This window comes from Carassius carassius, chromosome 24 (assembly GCF_963082965.1).
Source record: "Carassius carassius chromosome 24, fCarCar2.1, whole genome shotgun sequence".
In the NCBI taxonomy this organism is placed as follows: domain Eukaryota; kingdom Metazoa; phylum Chordata; class Actinopteri; order Cypriniformes; family Cyprinidae; genus Carassius; species Carassius carassius.
The window spans coordinates 9,813,859-9,832,221 of NC_081778.1; the positions used below are offsets into that span (position 1 = coordinate 9,813,859).

At 35.9% G+C, this 18,363-nt stretch overlaps 1 protein-coding gene across 1 annotated transcript in view; it reads left to right on the top strand.

Moving 5' to 3' along the window:
- The window catches only part of LOC132102776 (SNF-related serine/threonine-protein kinase-like), a 61,966-nt gene that overhangs the window by 17,733 nt on the left and 25,870 nt on the right, over positions 1-18,363 (top strand). Inside the window, exon 2 of the mRNA XM_059507411.1 lies at positions 3,272-3,989. Within this exon, the coding sequence (XP_059363394.1) occupies positions 3,401-3,989 (589 nt within the window). The 5' untranslated portion in view covers positions 3,272-3,400. The remainder of the gene's footprint in view (positions 1-3,271; positions 3,990-18,363) is intronic.

Here is an 18,363-nt window from a genome sequence, read left to right on the forward strand (position 1 = left end):
ATGCTATGCGGTATTAAAATAAAGCAGTAACATTAGTGCAAGGACAATGCAATATCACTTGAGATGCAAACATCCACAAGCAAATGAAAGGCACTTCCCAAAGCTGGCCACTCTAGCGAGATGTTATCTCTTTATTCCTGGGACATCTGTACCATCGGAGAAGGTGTTTTCTGCTGCAAGCTGTCCACAGGCTGCGCTCCAGACTAACCCCACATCATGACATGCTAAATTTTTTAAAATAAAAATTGAAAAAATAAATTATTGCGGCCGAAAAAATGATCAAGCTCATTTTTTTTTTCGTGCGATTAATTGATTTACAGACTATCGTGACAGGCCTATTGGTAATGTTAAGCAACTTTGATAGAAAGGTATGTAATGGATTACAATCAACCAAAAATTATTCAGACAGCTGTTAGTATGACAGTATTTACACAACTATCAATACTTAGTTGGGCAACCTTTAGCCTTGATGACTGCCTGTAGTGGTCTGGGCATGCTGTCATCTAGGTTCATGCAAACCTGAACGTCAATTTTTTCCCCAGACTTGGTCTGAATAATTTTTGGTCCCAAATTTGTATCAGTTTTACTGATAGTCCACTGTTTGAATTTTTGGGTATAATTTGTCATAGTTTACTTTATTTTGCTATCCGCACTTACATAAATGAACTCTGTGTTTCCCACAGCCTTACAATCTATCCCTGGCGGCACTCCCCCGCCCCAATATAGCTCACAAATGCTTCCTCATGAAGCATTACATGCAAGATGAAATGAAAATGAAATCGAAAATTTTCTAAATACAGTCAGTTTCCTTCTGAAATACAGTGATATAAAAACACCTGCACTGGTTTTTGATTTTGAAACGTGCAGTGCTCATGTTTATTCAATGAAGTCAGCACCTTTTGGAAAATCTATTTGTGGCGGTCAGTTTTTTTTAATTTTTAAAACTTCATTTTAATGAAAAATAACAAATGAAAAAAAAATATTCATAAACAATTACACAACTATTATTATAAACTAGGTTGGTACATAATTCAGCAGCAAAAAATCTGGTAAAATGTTACACATTGCTCTTTGTATTGTTGTAAAATACATTTTTGAAAAAACAAGTATATACATTTATATAGAAATCTAAAAGACATGTCTTTAAAAACTATAGCACAGTTAATAAAGGCAGCAATGTATCATAGATAGAACAGAAAAAGAAATACTATTAATAACCTTTGATTTAACAGAAAATATTATAATACTGAAGGCGCCAATATAGACCACCACAGAGCACTTATGTGCATCCCAAAGCAGAATGATGAGCTTGAAACAACACGGAGTCACAGTGTGCAGACTGCACAACCCTCCGAGTCCACATAGGAAGCTGCTCGGCTCGTGTTCATCTTCAGTTCTCTCTTTACAACAGTTCAGTTAGTGTACTGTTTAAGTAAATTAATTACTCCATGATATTGGTTTATTTTGACTCAGAGGGAGTGTTGTCCACGCTAAAAAAGTAAATGAATTGTGGATTAATGAACCAGTTCAAACGATTCAGTCCTATTTGGTGAACTGGTTCAAACGGTTTACTAAGAAGAACCGTTCAAATCAAACGATTCGTTCGTGAACCAGACATCACTTGTACAAAGGGAAGAGATATTGATACGTATTGTATTAAATCTGTGCATTAGTTTAATGAGCCTTTTCTTTGAACAGTTTTAAACCTCAGTTACTGTGTGCTCTTGAAGAGAGTCTCATTGTTTTGACTGTAACCAAACGCAGTTTGAACACTGAATGGAGGATGACAGACAGCCGCAGCGGAGAGAAGAGTTTATGTGAACTTGAATTTAATGACTTCAATATTAATCTGTACCTCACATTGAACCATTGAACAGCTTTAGAACACTTGAAATATGTTCTTGAAACCGTTTTAGTGCTTTATAATGTTTTTGTGCCTTCCATGTGGCTCAACAATAACACAGAATAGTATGTGCACAATATTGGATTTGTATCTGTCTCGTCTGTCCGATACACGATCTGCAGAAAATGCCTGGATCGGAGCCGATACCGATCCCGAGTATCGGATCGATGCATCCCTATATATTTTACAAGTTTTTGTTACTTTCTTTGTTTCTTTTTGCTCAATGGTTCATCAAACTGCTCCATTGCAGCGACTTAGTACTTTAATGACGCGCTTTGCTGTAATAATGCAGGGAACCACTCGTTATAAATTTCCTGCGATATTTTTCACAAGTAGACTTTATATATATTGTACGGTTGCAGAATGAGAGGGACAGTAGTAACGTACTGCCTAGCGCATTACACACAGACTGCTAGATTCACTTTACATGTATGCCTAAGGTTGAAAATAAATTGTTTATAGTGGATGCCCCTATAAATTGTCTTTTTTTTATATGATTTAGTTAGATTTAGTTTATCAAAGATCACACAACAGAAGTGTGCGAGCATGCTAGCTCTCTCTCTCACGCGATCCCTCTCTCTAATGTTAAGTAACTTGTGCATTGTTTTACTTACCTTATTTTCTTTACTATAAGTCACACTTTTTTTCATAGTTTGGCTGGTCCTGCGACTTATAGTCAGGTGCGACTTATTTATCAAAATTAATTTGACATGAACCAAGAGAAATGGACCAAGAGAAAACATTACCGTGTACAGCCACGAGATGGCGCTCTATGCTGTTCAGTGCTCCTGTAAGCCTACCACTGAAATCATAGAGCGCCTTCTCGCGGCTGTACACGGTAATGTTTTCTCTTGGTTCTTGGTTCTAAATAAATGCGACTTATAGTCCAGTGTGACTTATATATGTTTTTTTCCTCGTCATGAAGTATTTTTGGACTTCTGCTGTCTGTTGTTCTGTTGTCTGTGTTTCTTTGTCTGAATATGGCACCTAACACATGCTTTGTGGTATCTGCGTTTGGTATCGGGGCATTTTAACGAGTACAAATACAGGAGCTTAGTATCGGACCAATACCAGTATCCGTATCGGCCTGATACCGGTATCGGTGCATCCCTAATTGAGATGCACCTATATTTACGGATGGAAAAAGAGTGTTTGAACTTCCAGCTATTTTGGTAGCCCATTGGCTAAAATTGGTTAATGTAATGGCACTGGGCAAACCATTGGGCCAAACAGAGCTTTAAGGTCTTCAGTGTGGTGTCAGCATGCAAGATTACAAACGTTATTATGCGAAAATCGTGCCTGTTATCAATTTACAACTGTTTGCGTTCTTATGAATAATTTTTGTACTTGTGTATCTCTTATTAACAGGAACCTGCCATCATGGGATTGCTGTTACCAGCCAATGTGCTGAAGTGAGCTGGATTTTCCCTCCGGTTTAACCCACACCCCTCCTCCAGGGGCCACTCCCCCCTCCATCCCACTGGCGGACCAGCAATCATGGCGGGAATCAAGCGCGGGTATGACGGAAAAATCGCTGGACTATATGACCTGGACAAGACGCTCGGCCGTGGCCATTTCGCTGTGGTCAAACTAGCGCGTCACGTCTTCACCGGTGAAAAAGTGGCAGTGAAGGTGATTGACAAAACTAAGCTCGACACGGTCGCGACTGGTCACCTGTTCCAGGAGGTCCGTTGTATGAAACTGGTCCAGCATCCCAACATTGTTCGGCTCTACGAGGTCATCGACACGCAGACAAAGCTCTACCTGATCTTGGAGCTCGGCGATGGTGGTGACATGTTTGATTACATCATGAAGCATGAGGAGGGACTGAAAGAAGAGCTGGCCAAGAAATATTTTGCCCAGATCGTGCACGCCATCTCTTACTGTCACCGGTTGCATGTGGTTCACCGTGACCTGAAGCCAGAGAATGTGGTGTTCTTTGAGAAACAGGGCCTGGTCAAGCTCACCGACTTTGGCTTCAGTAATAAGTTTCAGCCAGGAAAGAAGCTGACCACCAGCTGTGGCTCGCTGGCTTATTCTGCCCCTGAGATCCTGCTGGGAGATGAGTATGATGCACCTGCTGTGGGTAAGTGTGTTTGTAACTCTGGATAGTAACTCGGTTCAGTAATTCTTTCAAAATTAATAAATGCCTATGCACATTTTATTTCCTCATTTTAGTTTCTTGAAAAACTGTTTTAGGATTATAGTGATTTTGTCATGTGTCAAGGATGTTGTTTGCCATAATGTGTATAAAGGTTGGTTGAAGAAACCACCATCACAGTTATTATTGTTAACTAAAACCATTAAACATTTTTTTTTTATTTTGCATAAAATAATCATTAACTGAACTTAAAACTATAATAAATATAACTTAAATTGATTAAAATGAAATTATATTTTGTTTTCTGCTGGAGCCAGTAAAATTGTTGATAACTAAGGCAAGCAGGATAAAATCAGTAATGCACCTCAGACAAAGTTCTGGCAAATTTTGGGTTACAGACTGATAGCAAATGAAAAATAGGGGTGGGAATCTATGGGTATCTCACGATTCGATTCGAATACGATTCAGAGGACCACCATTGGATTCCTTTACGATTAATGATGCATATGATTAATGATGCTTTGCCTCACTGAGACCAAGATGATAAAAAATGATTTGTGCTTTCTGATTTTTAGCTCTTTAGGTTTTAGCTCTTGATATGAAATATGCAAATCAGATAATGCCTCCTCATTTAATGAGTTGCTTGAGCCATGATCACTGATGATGAAGATTAAAACTGTACATAACCTCTATAAAAAAATAATAATAATAAATTTGAATAAAAACATACCAATGATTTGATCAGTACCATATCACAAGTGTACATGCTAAATTTTCCTAGTTTTAAATGTAGAATATATTTAATATTCACTTTAATACATAAAAAAAAAACTCAAATTTATTAACTAGTCACTAACTTATTACAATACAATTAGTCACTAATAAAAATTGCTACATTAACGAAAAAATTTTTCAAAATGAATACCTATTTTCGATCATTTATACTGTTGGGGTGCCAAACCTCATTTGTATCATTTAAAATAGTTTTTGGTGTTTTGTTTTTGTTTATTTTGGCGAAATGTAGAATTTTAGGCAATTTTATTACATTTATTGGTTATCTGACATTGATAGTTAGCCTAACATTGCACTGCGTTGTGGTTGTGTGTAGCACCTACTGCTCTGCACATAATTCTATTTGTTGTTCTGTATGTAACTAGATTACAGGACAAAATATATGTTTGCAGACAGATGTAATGCCCTTCATTAATTAATGTTGAACGTAGCTAATTGATGTAGTAGCATTAACAAAATACTTAATGGCTTGCATTGACCCTCAGTATTGAATTGCTCATTTTGCAAACACTTTTAAAAAGAGAGATATGGAACATACCCAGGCTTAATGGATGCAGAGCTCTCTGCAGTAATGGAAACACATGCCAAGATGTCCTAACCTTGGCTTCTCCATCTTCATAAAAGTGATGAGCTGTGGGATTCATTTTCAATATAATTAAATAGTTTCCAGGGGTTATTTGGAGACTCAAGAAAGGGGCCCAACTAAATATATTTTGTTAGATCCTAATGTTGGGCAGAAATGTATTATCATACATTTTTGTACAATAAGCCTAAACATAAATCACATCGGCTGTATTCATAATCTATCATTTGTCCTTGAAACAGACTGCTACTAGTTGGATGGTCGACTTTCCTGAACAATACGTAATTTATTTGTACTACATTTTTACCTTTTTATTGAAATTGTTAAGCCATCTACAGTACTATGGATGAATGACTTGAAAAATGAATGAACTTTTGCACTAAAGAGAAAAACTAGGCTTGTGAAGGTTTCCATTATTTGAAACGATGGCAACTCTAAAAAGGAATTTGACTTTTCCACTCCAGTTAGTTGATTAATAGCCTGATGCTTGATTATATCTGATTAAAAAGAATCATGCATGTTTGATCTTGTTTGTTTCCTTCAGATGTTGCTTCTGAACTCAAGCATAAGTCAAACACAAGTTAACCTATTTACACCTGAACCAGTCTTTTGTCAGAGAAAGCATGCACAACAGGATTTGAAAACATTTCCTGTTTATTTATATATATATATATATACTTTCTGCAGAAGATCAATCTGTCCCTGATGTTTTTTTGGAGAGAAGTGGCTTCTTTGCTGCCCTTCTTGACACCAGGCCATCTTCCAAAAGTCTTCGCCTCACTTTCTGCACTGGTGGCACTACGATCCCGCTGTTGAATCCTCTTTAGGAGACGATCCTGGCACTTGCTGGACTTTCTTGGACGCCCTGAAGCCTTCTTTACAAGAATTTAACCTCTTTCCTTGAAGTTCTTGATGATCCTATAAATTTTTGATTTAGGTGCAATCTTAGTAGCCACAATATCCTTGCCTGTGAAGCCATTTTTATGCAACGCAATGATGGCTGCACGCGTTTCTTTGCAGGTCACCATGGTTAACAATGGAAGAACAATGATTTCAAGCATTGGAATTAAGTTAATTTTCATGGCAAAGAAGGACTATGCAATTCATCTGATCACTCTTCATAACATTCTGGAGTATATGCAAATTGCTATTATAAAAACTTAAGCAGCAACTTTTCCAATGTTTATGTAATTCTCAAAACTTTTGGCCACGACTGTGTGTGTATATATATATGTATATGTGTGTGTGTGTGTGTAGTGTTATTGTAAACTTAAATATTATTTATAAATGTAAAAATTTAAACATCATATGAATTGTGTGTAAAATTGTTTCGGCATTTCCAGGCCTTCACTGGATTGACGCTAAGAATAGACTTCAGTGTTTATCTAGCACTGTCTGTTTAGTTAGTTTTTAAAGCAAAAGCCTCGGACACAGACTATGTGATTATTAGACTAGCATGCATTTATTTTTATATGAGTTAATGTAATCTCATGGCTTTTATGCAGGGTGACATACCTGCCTCTGACAAACAAATTAAAGATTCTGTCTGTAATATTGGCCCTATTTCAAATCAAATGAGATCACAGAAGTATGTGTAACCAGCAGCACATGGCAAATTGCATCCTTAGATGTTGTTAATTAAATAGTGTCCTTATAAAGTGAGGGCAAACTAGTGGCTTCTTTGCATCAACATTATGTCCTTGTAATATGAAATATTTATTATTTATAGCAAAGCTCAAATTTTCCATGTTTTCATTAAGCTCCGTAGTGTTGACTTTGGTTTGATTTGTTGTATGATAATCTAAACAAGGGAAACACAAGCTGAATTCCAGAACCATGAACACTGATGTCTGTAGATTCAGTCTTGACCATGGTTGGTTGGTTTATTGGCTCCATGACAGTAGAGTTCGCAAGTCTTTTGGTTTGTTTGAAGCATTGCATTCCTGCATTATTATGCTTTCAAAAGTAAAATATATCAATAAGACTATACTGACTATATATATATATATTAGGGGTGTAACGGTATGCAAAAATCACGGTTTCGGTACGTACCTCGGTTTTAAATTCACGGTTTGGTTCATTTTCGGTTAAAGTAAGGGAAAGAAATGCAAACATTAAACTGCAGGTTGTTTGTTACTATAAACTTTTTTTTAACAATTTGTTTACACTTTTGTTAAAAATACTTTTTAATAAAATATATATAAAAAAAAGAAAAAAAAAAAAGAAATAAAATACTGCTGCAAAGTTCTGCACTAAATAAAATACTCTGTCTCAATCCAATATCATATAACAAAATATAATGAAAAATATAAATAAATAACTATGATTACAGTGCAGCATTACCAATCCCAGCTTATAGGCCTTCTCATATTTAAAAAAAAAATATATATATATATATATATATATAACTTTTCCAAAGTGTAAAGTGCGGCGTCAACAGTTTCAGTTTTAAGACCTGTTCAGATTTCGTTATAGTGTTGGACCGATCAGAATTAAGAGTAAAGGTCTGTTTAAATGCCGACGGGAGCTGCGTTTGAATTACAATTGTTTTTTTTCCTAGTTGTAGTGATGTTCACTCTCGCGTTATGCCTTTTGAAAACCTTAGGCCGGTGACACACTGGCATATTGCACCTGTCAAAAGTATTGACGGCAAAATAGACTATGTTTGACAGGTGCAATATTTGAAAATCGATAATTATTCATTTATTTTTCAAATTACATTTATATCTGAATATACTTTCATATACTTTTATACTGTAGACTTTTAAACATCAAAGTGTCATGAATTAATGTGTTTGTGTACAAAATGACATATAAACATATTTTCCTATTCTATTTTGCCTGGAAACGCTTCCAACATGCTTGCGTGTCGCGTGAAATATAGGCGTCGGTTCTATTTCTAGCATGCACGCGTGTTCCGTGCGGCTCGAGCCGCGCCTGAGACGCGCATCTCACGCAGGCAGTCTGCAAGCTTTAACATTGGAGCTGAATTAAAAACGGACACGCCACGCAGCTGAGACGCTTGCGCCACGCATCCATTTTGTCGCCGGCCTTGCTGCAGGGCGGGATTTGCACTGAACGCGGAGACTTCCGCCACTTAATATGTTCGTTTGGAAACACGAAAATGAACCAAAATATAACATTCGGTCATTCGGTACACACATGCAGCGTACCGAAAGCCCTGTACCGAAACGGTCCGGTACGAATACACGTACCGTTACACCCCTAATATATATATATATATATTTTTTTTTTACTGCAAATTCCTGCAAAGCATTTTAAAAAATGGTACCTCGGCATTTGTTCTTCAAGTTGTGTGATGTTTCTTTTATAGCTTCATCTATCCAAAAACAAGGCTGTCCTGCTCCACTTCACAGGTGCTGAGTTAAATGAGAGTTTTAAAATGACAGGACGCACATTTATATAACACTTTATTCAAAAGGAAGAGCAGCTCGTTCCGTGCATCATACGTCATTGTTATTTCTGCGTCATTGCACATGCGCTGTCCTTTCAGTTTCATGGTTCAATCCGATCGAGTGTTTACATGCATGCTCAATCGTATTAAAAGAGGAATAAACCACCCCATTCAAAAGGATTGGACTTTAATTCGGATCAAGCTCAATCGGATCGATTAAAGTGTTTATATGAAAGTTTTCAATCCAATTGAGCCGTCAATCCGATTAAAAATGTATTATTTGGGTGCATGTAAACGTAGCCACTGAAAACTGAAGTGCAGCTTGTGTGTTAGAATGTTCTCACCTTTCTTCCACACTTCCAGCAGAGTCCCTCAGCTCAAGTCGACAGCTCAGGTTCACCTCCTAGAGCGTCTCATGCCTGCTATAAATTACTTTAGCTAAAGTTAACTTTCATCAGAGCACCATGAAATGGCATGTATGCTAGTTACTGCATAATTTTAATGGTTTAACTTATGGTAAAAAAATTTTAATATTTAGTAAAATGCAACCAAAATTAAACAAATTTTTAATTTCCACATTATACCACAGTATCTTTAGTAAGAAAAATGTAAATCTAATTTACAAGTGCATGATTTACACAAGTAGTTTGGATGCCTTTTAATGTATTTGCAATGTAACCATTATCACAAAGTTTAATACATTAATATGGCATTTTTACTATATGTTTTTGACCTACTTGGTTAGGTCAAAAATACCAGTACTCTTGTCAATACTATTTTTAAAGTAACAATACCATTCTTGCTACAGTATAGGAAGTTCAAAGTGCTAACATTTGAACGACTGTCTGAATGACAGGCTGCTGCTTTCAAACAATTGGCATGTGCTTTACAAAGACTGTGTGTAGCTTATGGTAGGGATGCAATGCTACCATTTTTTCAGAACCGTTCCGATCCGATACCGAAAATTCTGAGTATCTGACGATTAGGGATGCACCGGTTGACCGGCCATAAATCGTAACTGGACGGTTTTTGCTTAAAATACGCAATCGGCAATTGGCCGATTTTTTCGGAAGTGCGCTCACGAGCACAGACTACATTCTAATCATTCCCTATGTCATTTGTGTGGAAGTATTTCGAAATCTGTGCGCAGGACACAGGCAGCCGTTCAGCACTGTAAGTGCAGAGCTAACGTTTGAGGCACAGATAGCAGGAAGCGAACAGCCATTGTTGTACTGACATACAAAATAAGAGCCTTTCCTGCGTGCACTGAAGCTGCACGAGCGTACTGTACCTGTTCGCGCCCTGCACAAGTGGAGACAGTGAAGGGATGTTCTGCTCAACTTCTCGCGTGTTGGATGAGAAACGAAACGGACTAAACTGTGACAAAACTGAAATGTATTTTATTTTTATTTTTTTGTACAGTAGAACTTACACGTTTGAAAAGCCAGAAGTAAACATCAGTTCAGTATAGGATGATTATTTTTATTTTACCTTAAAATTACATCGACTTAATTAGATTTACAAATCACCTGCTGTGGCACACTGAATAGCGTTTCATTCATCCAATTAAAGAATTTTAGGGTAATGATTCACATCTTTATTGTTTAACTTGAGACAAAAGTTATTTATTTTTCATTGGCATTTTCATTTCATTTTTTAATTGGATGAATGAAACACTTGGCATCTTTGTTTTATTCGCACCAACATTATTTGATTTTAAAATTTTGGAATTAATGTATATATATATATTTATATGTGTTAAGTGATGATATGCTTCAGTCAGTCTAAGTTGCTATTGTTCATACCATTAGCAGCGTTAAGTATCATCATGTGATAAGTATCATCACTTAACACATTTTATATATATATATATATATATATATATATATATATATATATATATATATATATATATATAATGCACACACACGCAAATATAGTGAAAGTGACGTGACATGCATCCAATTATGGTGACCCATACTCTGTATTCGTGCTCTGCATATAACCCAGTCAAAGTGCACACGCACTGTGAACACACACTCAGAGCAGTGGGCAGCCATTTATGCTGCGGTGCCCGGGGAGCAGTTGGTGGTTCGATGCCTTGCTCAAGGGCACTTCAGTCGTGGTATTGAGGGTGGAGAGAGCGCTGTACATTCACTCCCCCACTTACAATTCCTGCCGGCCTGCGACTCGAACTCGCTACCTTTGGATTATGAGTCCAAAACTTTAACCATTAGGCCACGACATACATATATCTATAATTAATTGATTGATTGGTTGGTAGATATATATATATATATATATATATATATATATATATATATATACTGTACAGTATATAACTGACCACAAACTTTCATCACATTCATATAAATTAATACTTTTATTTAGCAAAGATGCATTAAGGGTTCATGTGATGCTGCTAAAAAGAACATTATTTTGTGTATTTGGTGTAATTAAATTTGTTTATGCAGTTTAAGGTTCAAAAAACACATTATTATCCACATACTGTACATTATTGTTGACCCATCGATTTTTACAAGGCTCATCGTTCTGTAAAGCCATGGGTGCTGTGATTGGCCAGCTATCCAGTGCTTTGTGAATGGCCGAATACCTCAAGTCTGAGACGGAAATATTATGCCTCTTAAAATACTGTGATGCCCTGTCTGGCCAGAGCGATGAGACATAAACATTAAAACCCATTATTAACATCATTGAACATGATTTCAAATCATGTCCTCTTTTGGAAGGCCGAACAAAGTTATTTTGTTTTCTCAATGAAACAGCATCTCACTCCGTGGCCTTGAGTGAGCAGAGGCTGGAGGCCTAGAGTGAGCGGAGGCCAGCTTGAGTGAGCTAAGGCGGAAGGGCTTGAGAATGGTTCAGCCCGGCATATTCTACGAAGGATCATTCAGCAGGCTCGCGGCAACCACATGTGATGACCCCGGGCTGGACGCCGCTTCATTCACAGTAAAAGACGATCCGACGATCCACGGTGCAAAGTTGATGTATTTCCTCAGAGACCAGCACAGATAAGCTCTCGGCATGACAAAGCAGATATCGTCCTGTTTTGGTAGTTTCGCTTTCACAATGAAACACACAGCATGTATATGACATGGCGGTGTTGGCAACAACATTACTACAATGAGAATAAAAGGTACGCCTTCTTTCTTTGCGTGAACATCTGGGCAGCGTATGCAAATCTTCCCACATAGTGACATAGAGATGTGGGGGCATGTTAAAAGGGGGAGGGGGTGTGGTTGACTGACTTTATATAGAATATCTCTTTGGATTTGAGACTTTAATCTTTGCAGCTTCACAGATCTTTTTTATGCACCGAGAGCTTGTAACACTCCAAAGAGAAAGGAGAAATTGAAATTGCATCGTATGACCCCTTTAAATTGGTCTAAAGTGACAGCAAAGACTTTTACATAGTTGCAAAAGATTTCCATTTCAAGCAAATGCTATTCTTTTGAACGTTTTATTCATCAAAGAATAATAATAATAAAAAAAAAACATGTATCACAGTTTCAGCAAAAATATTAAAGAACAGAAAAGTTTCCAATGTTGATAATAATAATAAGAAATGCTTCTTGATCACCAAATCAGTACATTGAATTATTTCTGAATAATCAAGTGACCCTGAAGACTGGAGTAATGGATGATCATAATTCAGCTTTTCCATCACCGTAATAAATTGCTTAAAAAAGAAAATTAAAAATAAATAATATATATATATATGTATATATATATATATATATATATATATATATATATAGAGAGAGAGAGAGAGAGAGAGAGAGAGAGAGAGAGAGAGATTCCTGCTCTAACAACTCTTTAAACAGATTAATGTCTACAGGATGTCAGCTCTGACTAGCCATTGTGTCTTTCTTTGAGGTGCGGTAACCCTACACCAGTATTGGGATGACCTAGTTAACAGTGAAGGACTGTTTTTGCATGTGAGTTCGAGGAAATGATGCATACTTTCTGTCGGAGCAGCATGCTGCTCATCTCTTGGCTGCTCAGAAGCTGGTTACTGGAGATGAGAACCAGTGCAATGAGCTCACCACGCAAAGTTGCCAAGTGACTAATCCGCAATCACTAATTAAAGCACCAGCAAGGCACATATGTTGCCTGCATGCTTACACGAGTCTCCGTCACTTCTGCTGCACTGGCACCACAACGAGGGGACGGCAGTGAGGTGTATCTTCTACCCTCCTCCTCGTCTCCTCCCTTGTCTCTCTCTTTTGTGCTATGCCACACTGAATATCTGGATTGGAGAGAGAGGGAACAGAGCACAAGTGTGAGAGACTATTAAAGGAAATGGAGGAACTATGATTAGAGTGGCGTCTTTTCCTGATTTTGCCTGAGACGGGTGTACAATGTGAAGTCCACCCAGATGGCCATTAATTCAGGCCGCCGGTTGCTATGGTAACACCTGCTGCCACTGTTGAACCAGGTTTGTCCAGCACTCCTGAGGTTTTTCAGAGACGTGCCCCCCGTTCAGATCACCCATCAGACCTGACACCAGGACAGAAGTAAAAGGCTCCAGGTGCAGGGGTACTGATGCGTCTCAGGGCTCAATAAGATTTTTTTTTTCTGCCATGCCAAGATTTGTACTTGCCCAGGCACCACAAATAAACAAACACATATATGTTTATATGCATATATATATATATATATATATATATATATATATATATATATATATATATATATAATTTTTTTTGCAACTTCCAAAGCTTAGTATACATGTACAAAAAGATACAAAATAATAATATAATAACAATAATAATAATTAAATGAACATCACAACCATATAATGGAATATTGTGACATTTTAGAACTATTAAACTGTAACAAATTTTAACATGTGAACATTAGTTGTTTGACTTACATAGAAACACACTAGGGCTGTCCCGATATTAGACTTTTCACACCACGTTTATTGTGTCCAAAATAATTTATGATATTGATATATCGCGAAACCTTAGAGCAGTGGTTCCCAACCTTTTTCAACTCGCGGCCCACACAACCAAACACATACGTTGGCGCGGCCCACTGCAAAAAAAAATTAACTGACCCCGCTATTGTTGGATTAATAACTTAGTACTCAGAAGCTAGATTGTTAACTTGTCTTCATTGAATGAACTGGCAATGAACAGAAAATAACTTGGGCTGGCACCGCTTGGTACAACTCTTGTTGTTCTGTAACATATGCAGCAAAAATATCTAAGATAAATTGGAGGTTTATTCTTAAACCAATCAGCGAGCTTGAATAGTGGAATCATAGTTACAGTTTAATATATTTATTTTTTGTTATTTAATTATAAACATGAAATGATGTTATTATGTTATGACTTAGACATTTTTACATATATGAACAATATTATTATTTATTTTAATGGTAATTGGCGGCCCACTTGCAATACCATCTAGTGTAGTGTAGTGTAGCTCTGATCGCTGAGTGGAGCCCAAACCTCACTTCCATACAGCAATATGGGCTGAATCACACGATCAAGGATTTTACACCAAATTGGAAGCAGTATTTCAATATTTTGAAATTTTATCTTGATTGCGTATGGAGCTCTGCAAGCTTTATCTTTGAGAGCATTCACTGCAAAACTGAAACTCCCTGACGCAGTGATGATCAAACCAAGCTAAGTATACTGCATCGTGTTTTCTAGGCCGGTGCGTGTGCTTTGGGTGTTAGGCGGCTCACAGAAAGGGTCTCATAGTCAAAGAGTGCGCAAGTACTGAATAGAGCACTCGAAAGTTTAAAATTGTAGGACTTAAAAGCATGTGCAAATTATAAATTCTGCCATCAGTCGCAAGCGTCTTTCACATTGCAATATTTGTGGGAATCAGTAGAATCATGCTCGTTCCCATGCCGAAATTCAAGACCTGACACACACACACACACACACACATATATATATAATTATCAAATTAAAATTAAATTTATGCATTTAGCAGACGCTTTTATCCAAAGCGACTTACAGGCCATCAATTTTTTATCTATCATGTGTTCTCGGGGATTCAAACCCCCAACCTTATAAATATATATATTTATATATAAATATATATATATATCAAATAAAACATTATTAGAATAAATACTGATAAATATACGTATGTTACTTTAATATTATTTTATTTACTTAATAAAAAATATATGACAGGGAAAAAATGTTCTGTATATAAAGATTTTTTTGTTTCATTTGCCAATGACTTTTTAATTTATTATACTAGCTAGTTTTTTTTTACTGTAAAATGTAACTAATTTAATATAATAGTGCTATAAATTCTTTACAAATAATAGTAATAGTAATACTATTATTATATGTAAAAAGATTTTTAAAAAGTATTTACCACATTGTCCTTACCTGCTTTGTTACTACACCTTATTATTGCTTGGTGGGGTGGGGGATATTTATATATTTGTGTAAATTCATAAATATTTTTTCAACATTGTCAAAAAATATTTTTAATAAATTAAGTTTTAATCTGGAACACTAGCTAGAAATTTTCACAGCTAAATTTATTTTATCAGAAACCAACATCTAAATTCATGAACATGCTTTATTTGAAAAATAATGGTGTCGGTTGTTTATAATTTGTAATTTAAACTCATTCTAAATGATACAAAATTATCTAATTATTCTCTACAATTTCAACATCTTTATAGACTATGTATTAGCCAGGTAACAGATAACTGTACCAACTGTAACATGGTGATTTAAAGCAGCAGTATTTGCCGTGTTCAGTATTTTGTAGTGTGCTTTTGATGCTAATTGTTTCCTTCATTACTCACATCAAGATTGGTTTCCCTGATGGTGCTTTTCAAATGGAATGTTTTGGTTCATCTGCTTTTCTTCCAAACTCCAAGGACTCAGTTAATATTAAGCAATATCAGCTTGTGTCTAGTTGCATGAGCTGAGAAAATTATTAATGTCTATAAATAAAACTGACTACCCTTTCCCAGTTGGTATTCTATGTTGTCGCGGGTGTCTATGTGCAGTGTTTAGGCACTTAATGTTTTGTGTGTGCAAGTTTTTGCATGCAAGTTCCTTTTTCAGTAACACACACCTTTCTTCTTAGACAGTGAGTCTTTTCAGTAGCTGTCTGAACTTTGTTATAATAGGACTCTTTATTTTGTGTAAGCACAGAAGGAGTACACATAGTGGTCGGGGGTGATGGGACAAATGAAGGCAGAGTGATTCTTTTCTTCATGAACCTACTGCCCTCAAACAAGGATGTGCTACAAATCTGTATCTTTCAGTTCCTGCTGGAGCATCAGTTAAAGCACACAGATGCCACAAACATAAAAAAAAAGAAAAACCCTTAGGCCCTGCCATGAAACTTAAATGTTCCTCATTTTTTAGGTGTACTTTAATATTTTTATTTTTATTTTTTTAACAACAGGCTGGATGTACATTATCCCACTTATTACACGGCTACTTGCCATATAAGTAAATAAGTAGACACAAAATATTGATTTAAGTTGAAATATTAGAATGTAAACTTCCGTGAACACAGCAGTTGCAAGCAAGTGACAAGTTCAAACTAGACAGACATTAAAGGGAAACATTTCACCACATAAATTAAGGCAATACATTTTTTTTTTAAATCTTACCAGTTCGTTAGTTCTCTTATCCATTACAGTGTACGAAACAATCATAGCAAAATGGCAGCGGCTGCGTTTATATGAAAAGATAGAGTGAGTCTGCGATACCAGGATGACATAATTGTACACCATTTTGAATTGAGTTTTAATATTTTATTAGCTAAACAAATGCAAAGCTTCCACCAAGAAAAACTGTTCCTAGCAAGAGTACAGAGCCGACTTCGGTTACCCAGATTGTTATTGAGGGATAACATAACCTGGAATGTCGCGACTGACCAATCAGAATCAAGTATTCCACAGAGCCATGTAATAAATATAATGTATATATAATGCTAGGACATTAACCATTAATTTTACAGACATTTCCATAAACAAAAACACAATGCAATGAAGTGCAAAATTCTAAATACAGGTACATATATACAGTATTTGGCCAGTGACCAAATACTTACATTAGAGGTTGACCGATATTGGATTTTGCCGATACCGATAGCAAGATTGGACCACACTGGCTGATACCGATTAATTAACCGATAGTTTTTAAAATACGTACTAAAAATTCTACTACTACTAGTAGTAGTGTTAGTAGTAGTAGTAGTAATAGTAGTGGTAGAAGTAGTAATAATAATAATAACAACAACAGTAATAGTAAATGTTGGAATTACCACACTTTAATAGGGTCCTATGAAATATGTTACATTTTTTCCTAAATTCCATTTTATTTATTTCCAAATTATGTTATTTAAATGTTCTGGATTCTGTTTTTTCTCCAATCATTTTTAATAGTTAAATTAAAGTTTATTAATCATAAATTAAGTTTAATTGAAATAATGAAACGTATACATTTTCATATCAATTTAATAAAAGGTTAACAAAAATTACATGATTAGGGCCCTATGAAATTTTTTATTTTTTCTCGCCATATTTTTTTCTGTTTTAGCATGTCTAATTATTTGAGCGCATAAAACAACTTTATTTATATTTTCTTAAAGAAGCCTCATTTTTCCCTCAAAAATTCTGTGTATTTAAATTTTTATTGTTATCAAATCAAGGCATGAAACATTCATTTTATTTGTCTTTTAATTACTTAAAATTGGCAATCAAAATTAAAACATGGAAGATTTACTATCAAAATTAAAACATGGAAGAAATGTTGTGTGATTATTCCTAAAAAATAATGTTTGTTTCATTTTAGTAGTAGTAGTAGGCTATGTACATTGTACTGAACAATAGACTTCAAAACCGGACTTTTATTTTGACAGGTTGCAAACTAAATTAATACCTTTACAATTCTGTGCATGTGATATGATGCTTTTGCTTAAATCAATCAAATGCGCATGAAGTGACTCTCAGAGCAGTTCTGGAGATGTTCTTCATGTGTTTTCGTCCTCATTCAGAGAGACGGCAGACAATGAAATCACCGCGAGCGTCATGCTCTAAACTGTGAATCACGTTGTTATGAATGGATTCTGCGATTCCATCCGCGTTTTCTGCATCGCGGAAAAAATAGAGCCCTACAATTATACCAGCACAATGTATACCCTCACATTTTAACTGCTTCTATTTTTGAACACTTAATGATTATCTAATCAAAAAAAAAGAGCGCTGAGTCTAGGTGAACTCACCGGTATCACACACACTACGGACACGTTGCGTTCAACTCTAGCAGCGGTCTAAAACTGTTTATTTATTCACCAAACGGACACAAGTTTAACTTATTTCAAGAATGAACAATGAGCCAAAGAGAAGTTTGAAGTTCAGTACAGAGCAAACAGCGCAAACAGAAAGAACGATCTATATTATAGCTCTGTAAATGAAGCATACAGACTTTATTAGAGCAACAGAAAGACAAACGTTTCAATTGAAATACTCAATATACAATTCATTATGTACATTAACAATAATTTGTGGCTAATATAATGTAATTGAATGGAAAACTATG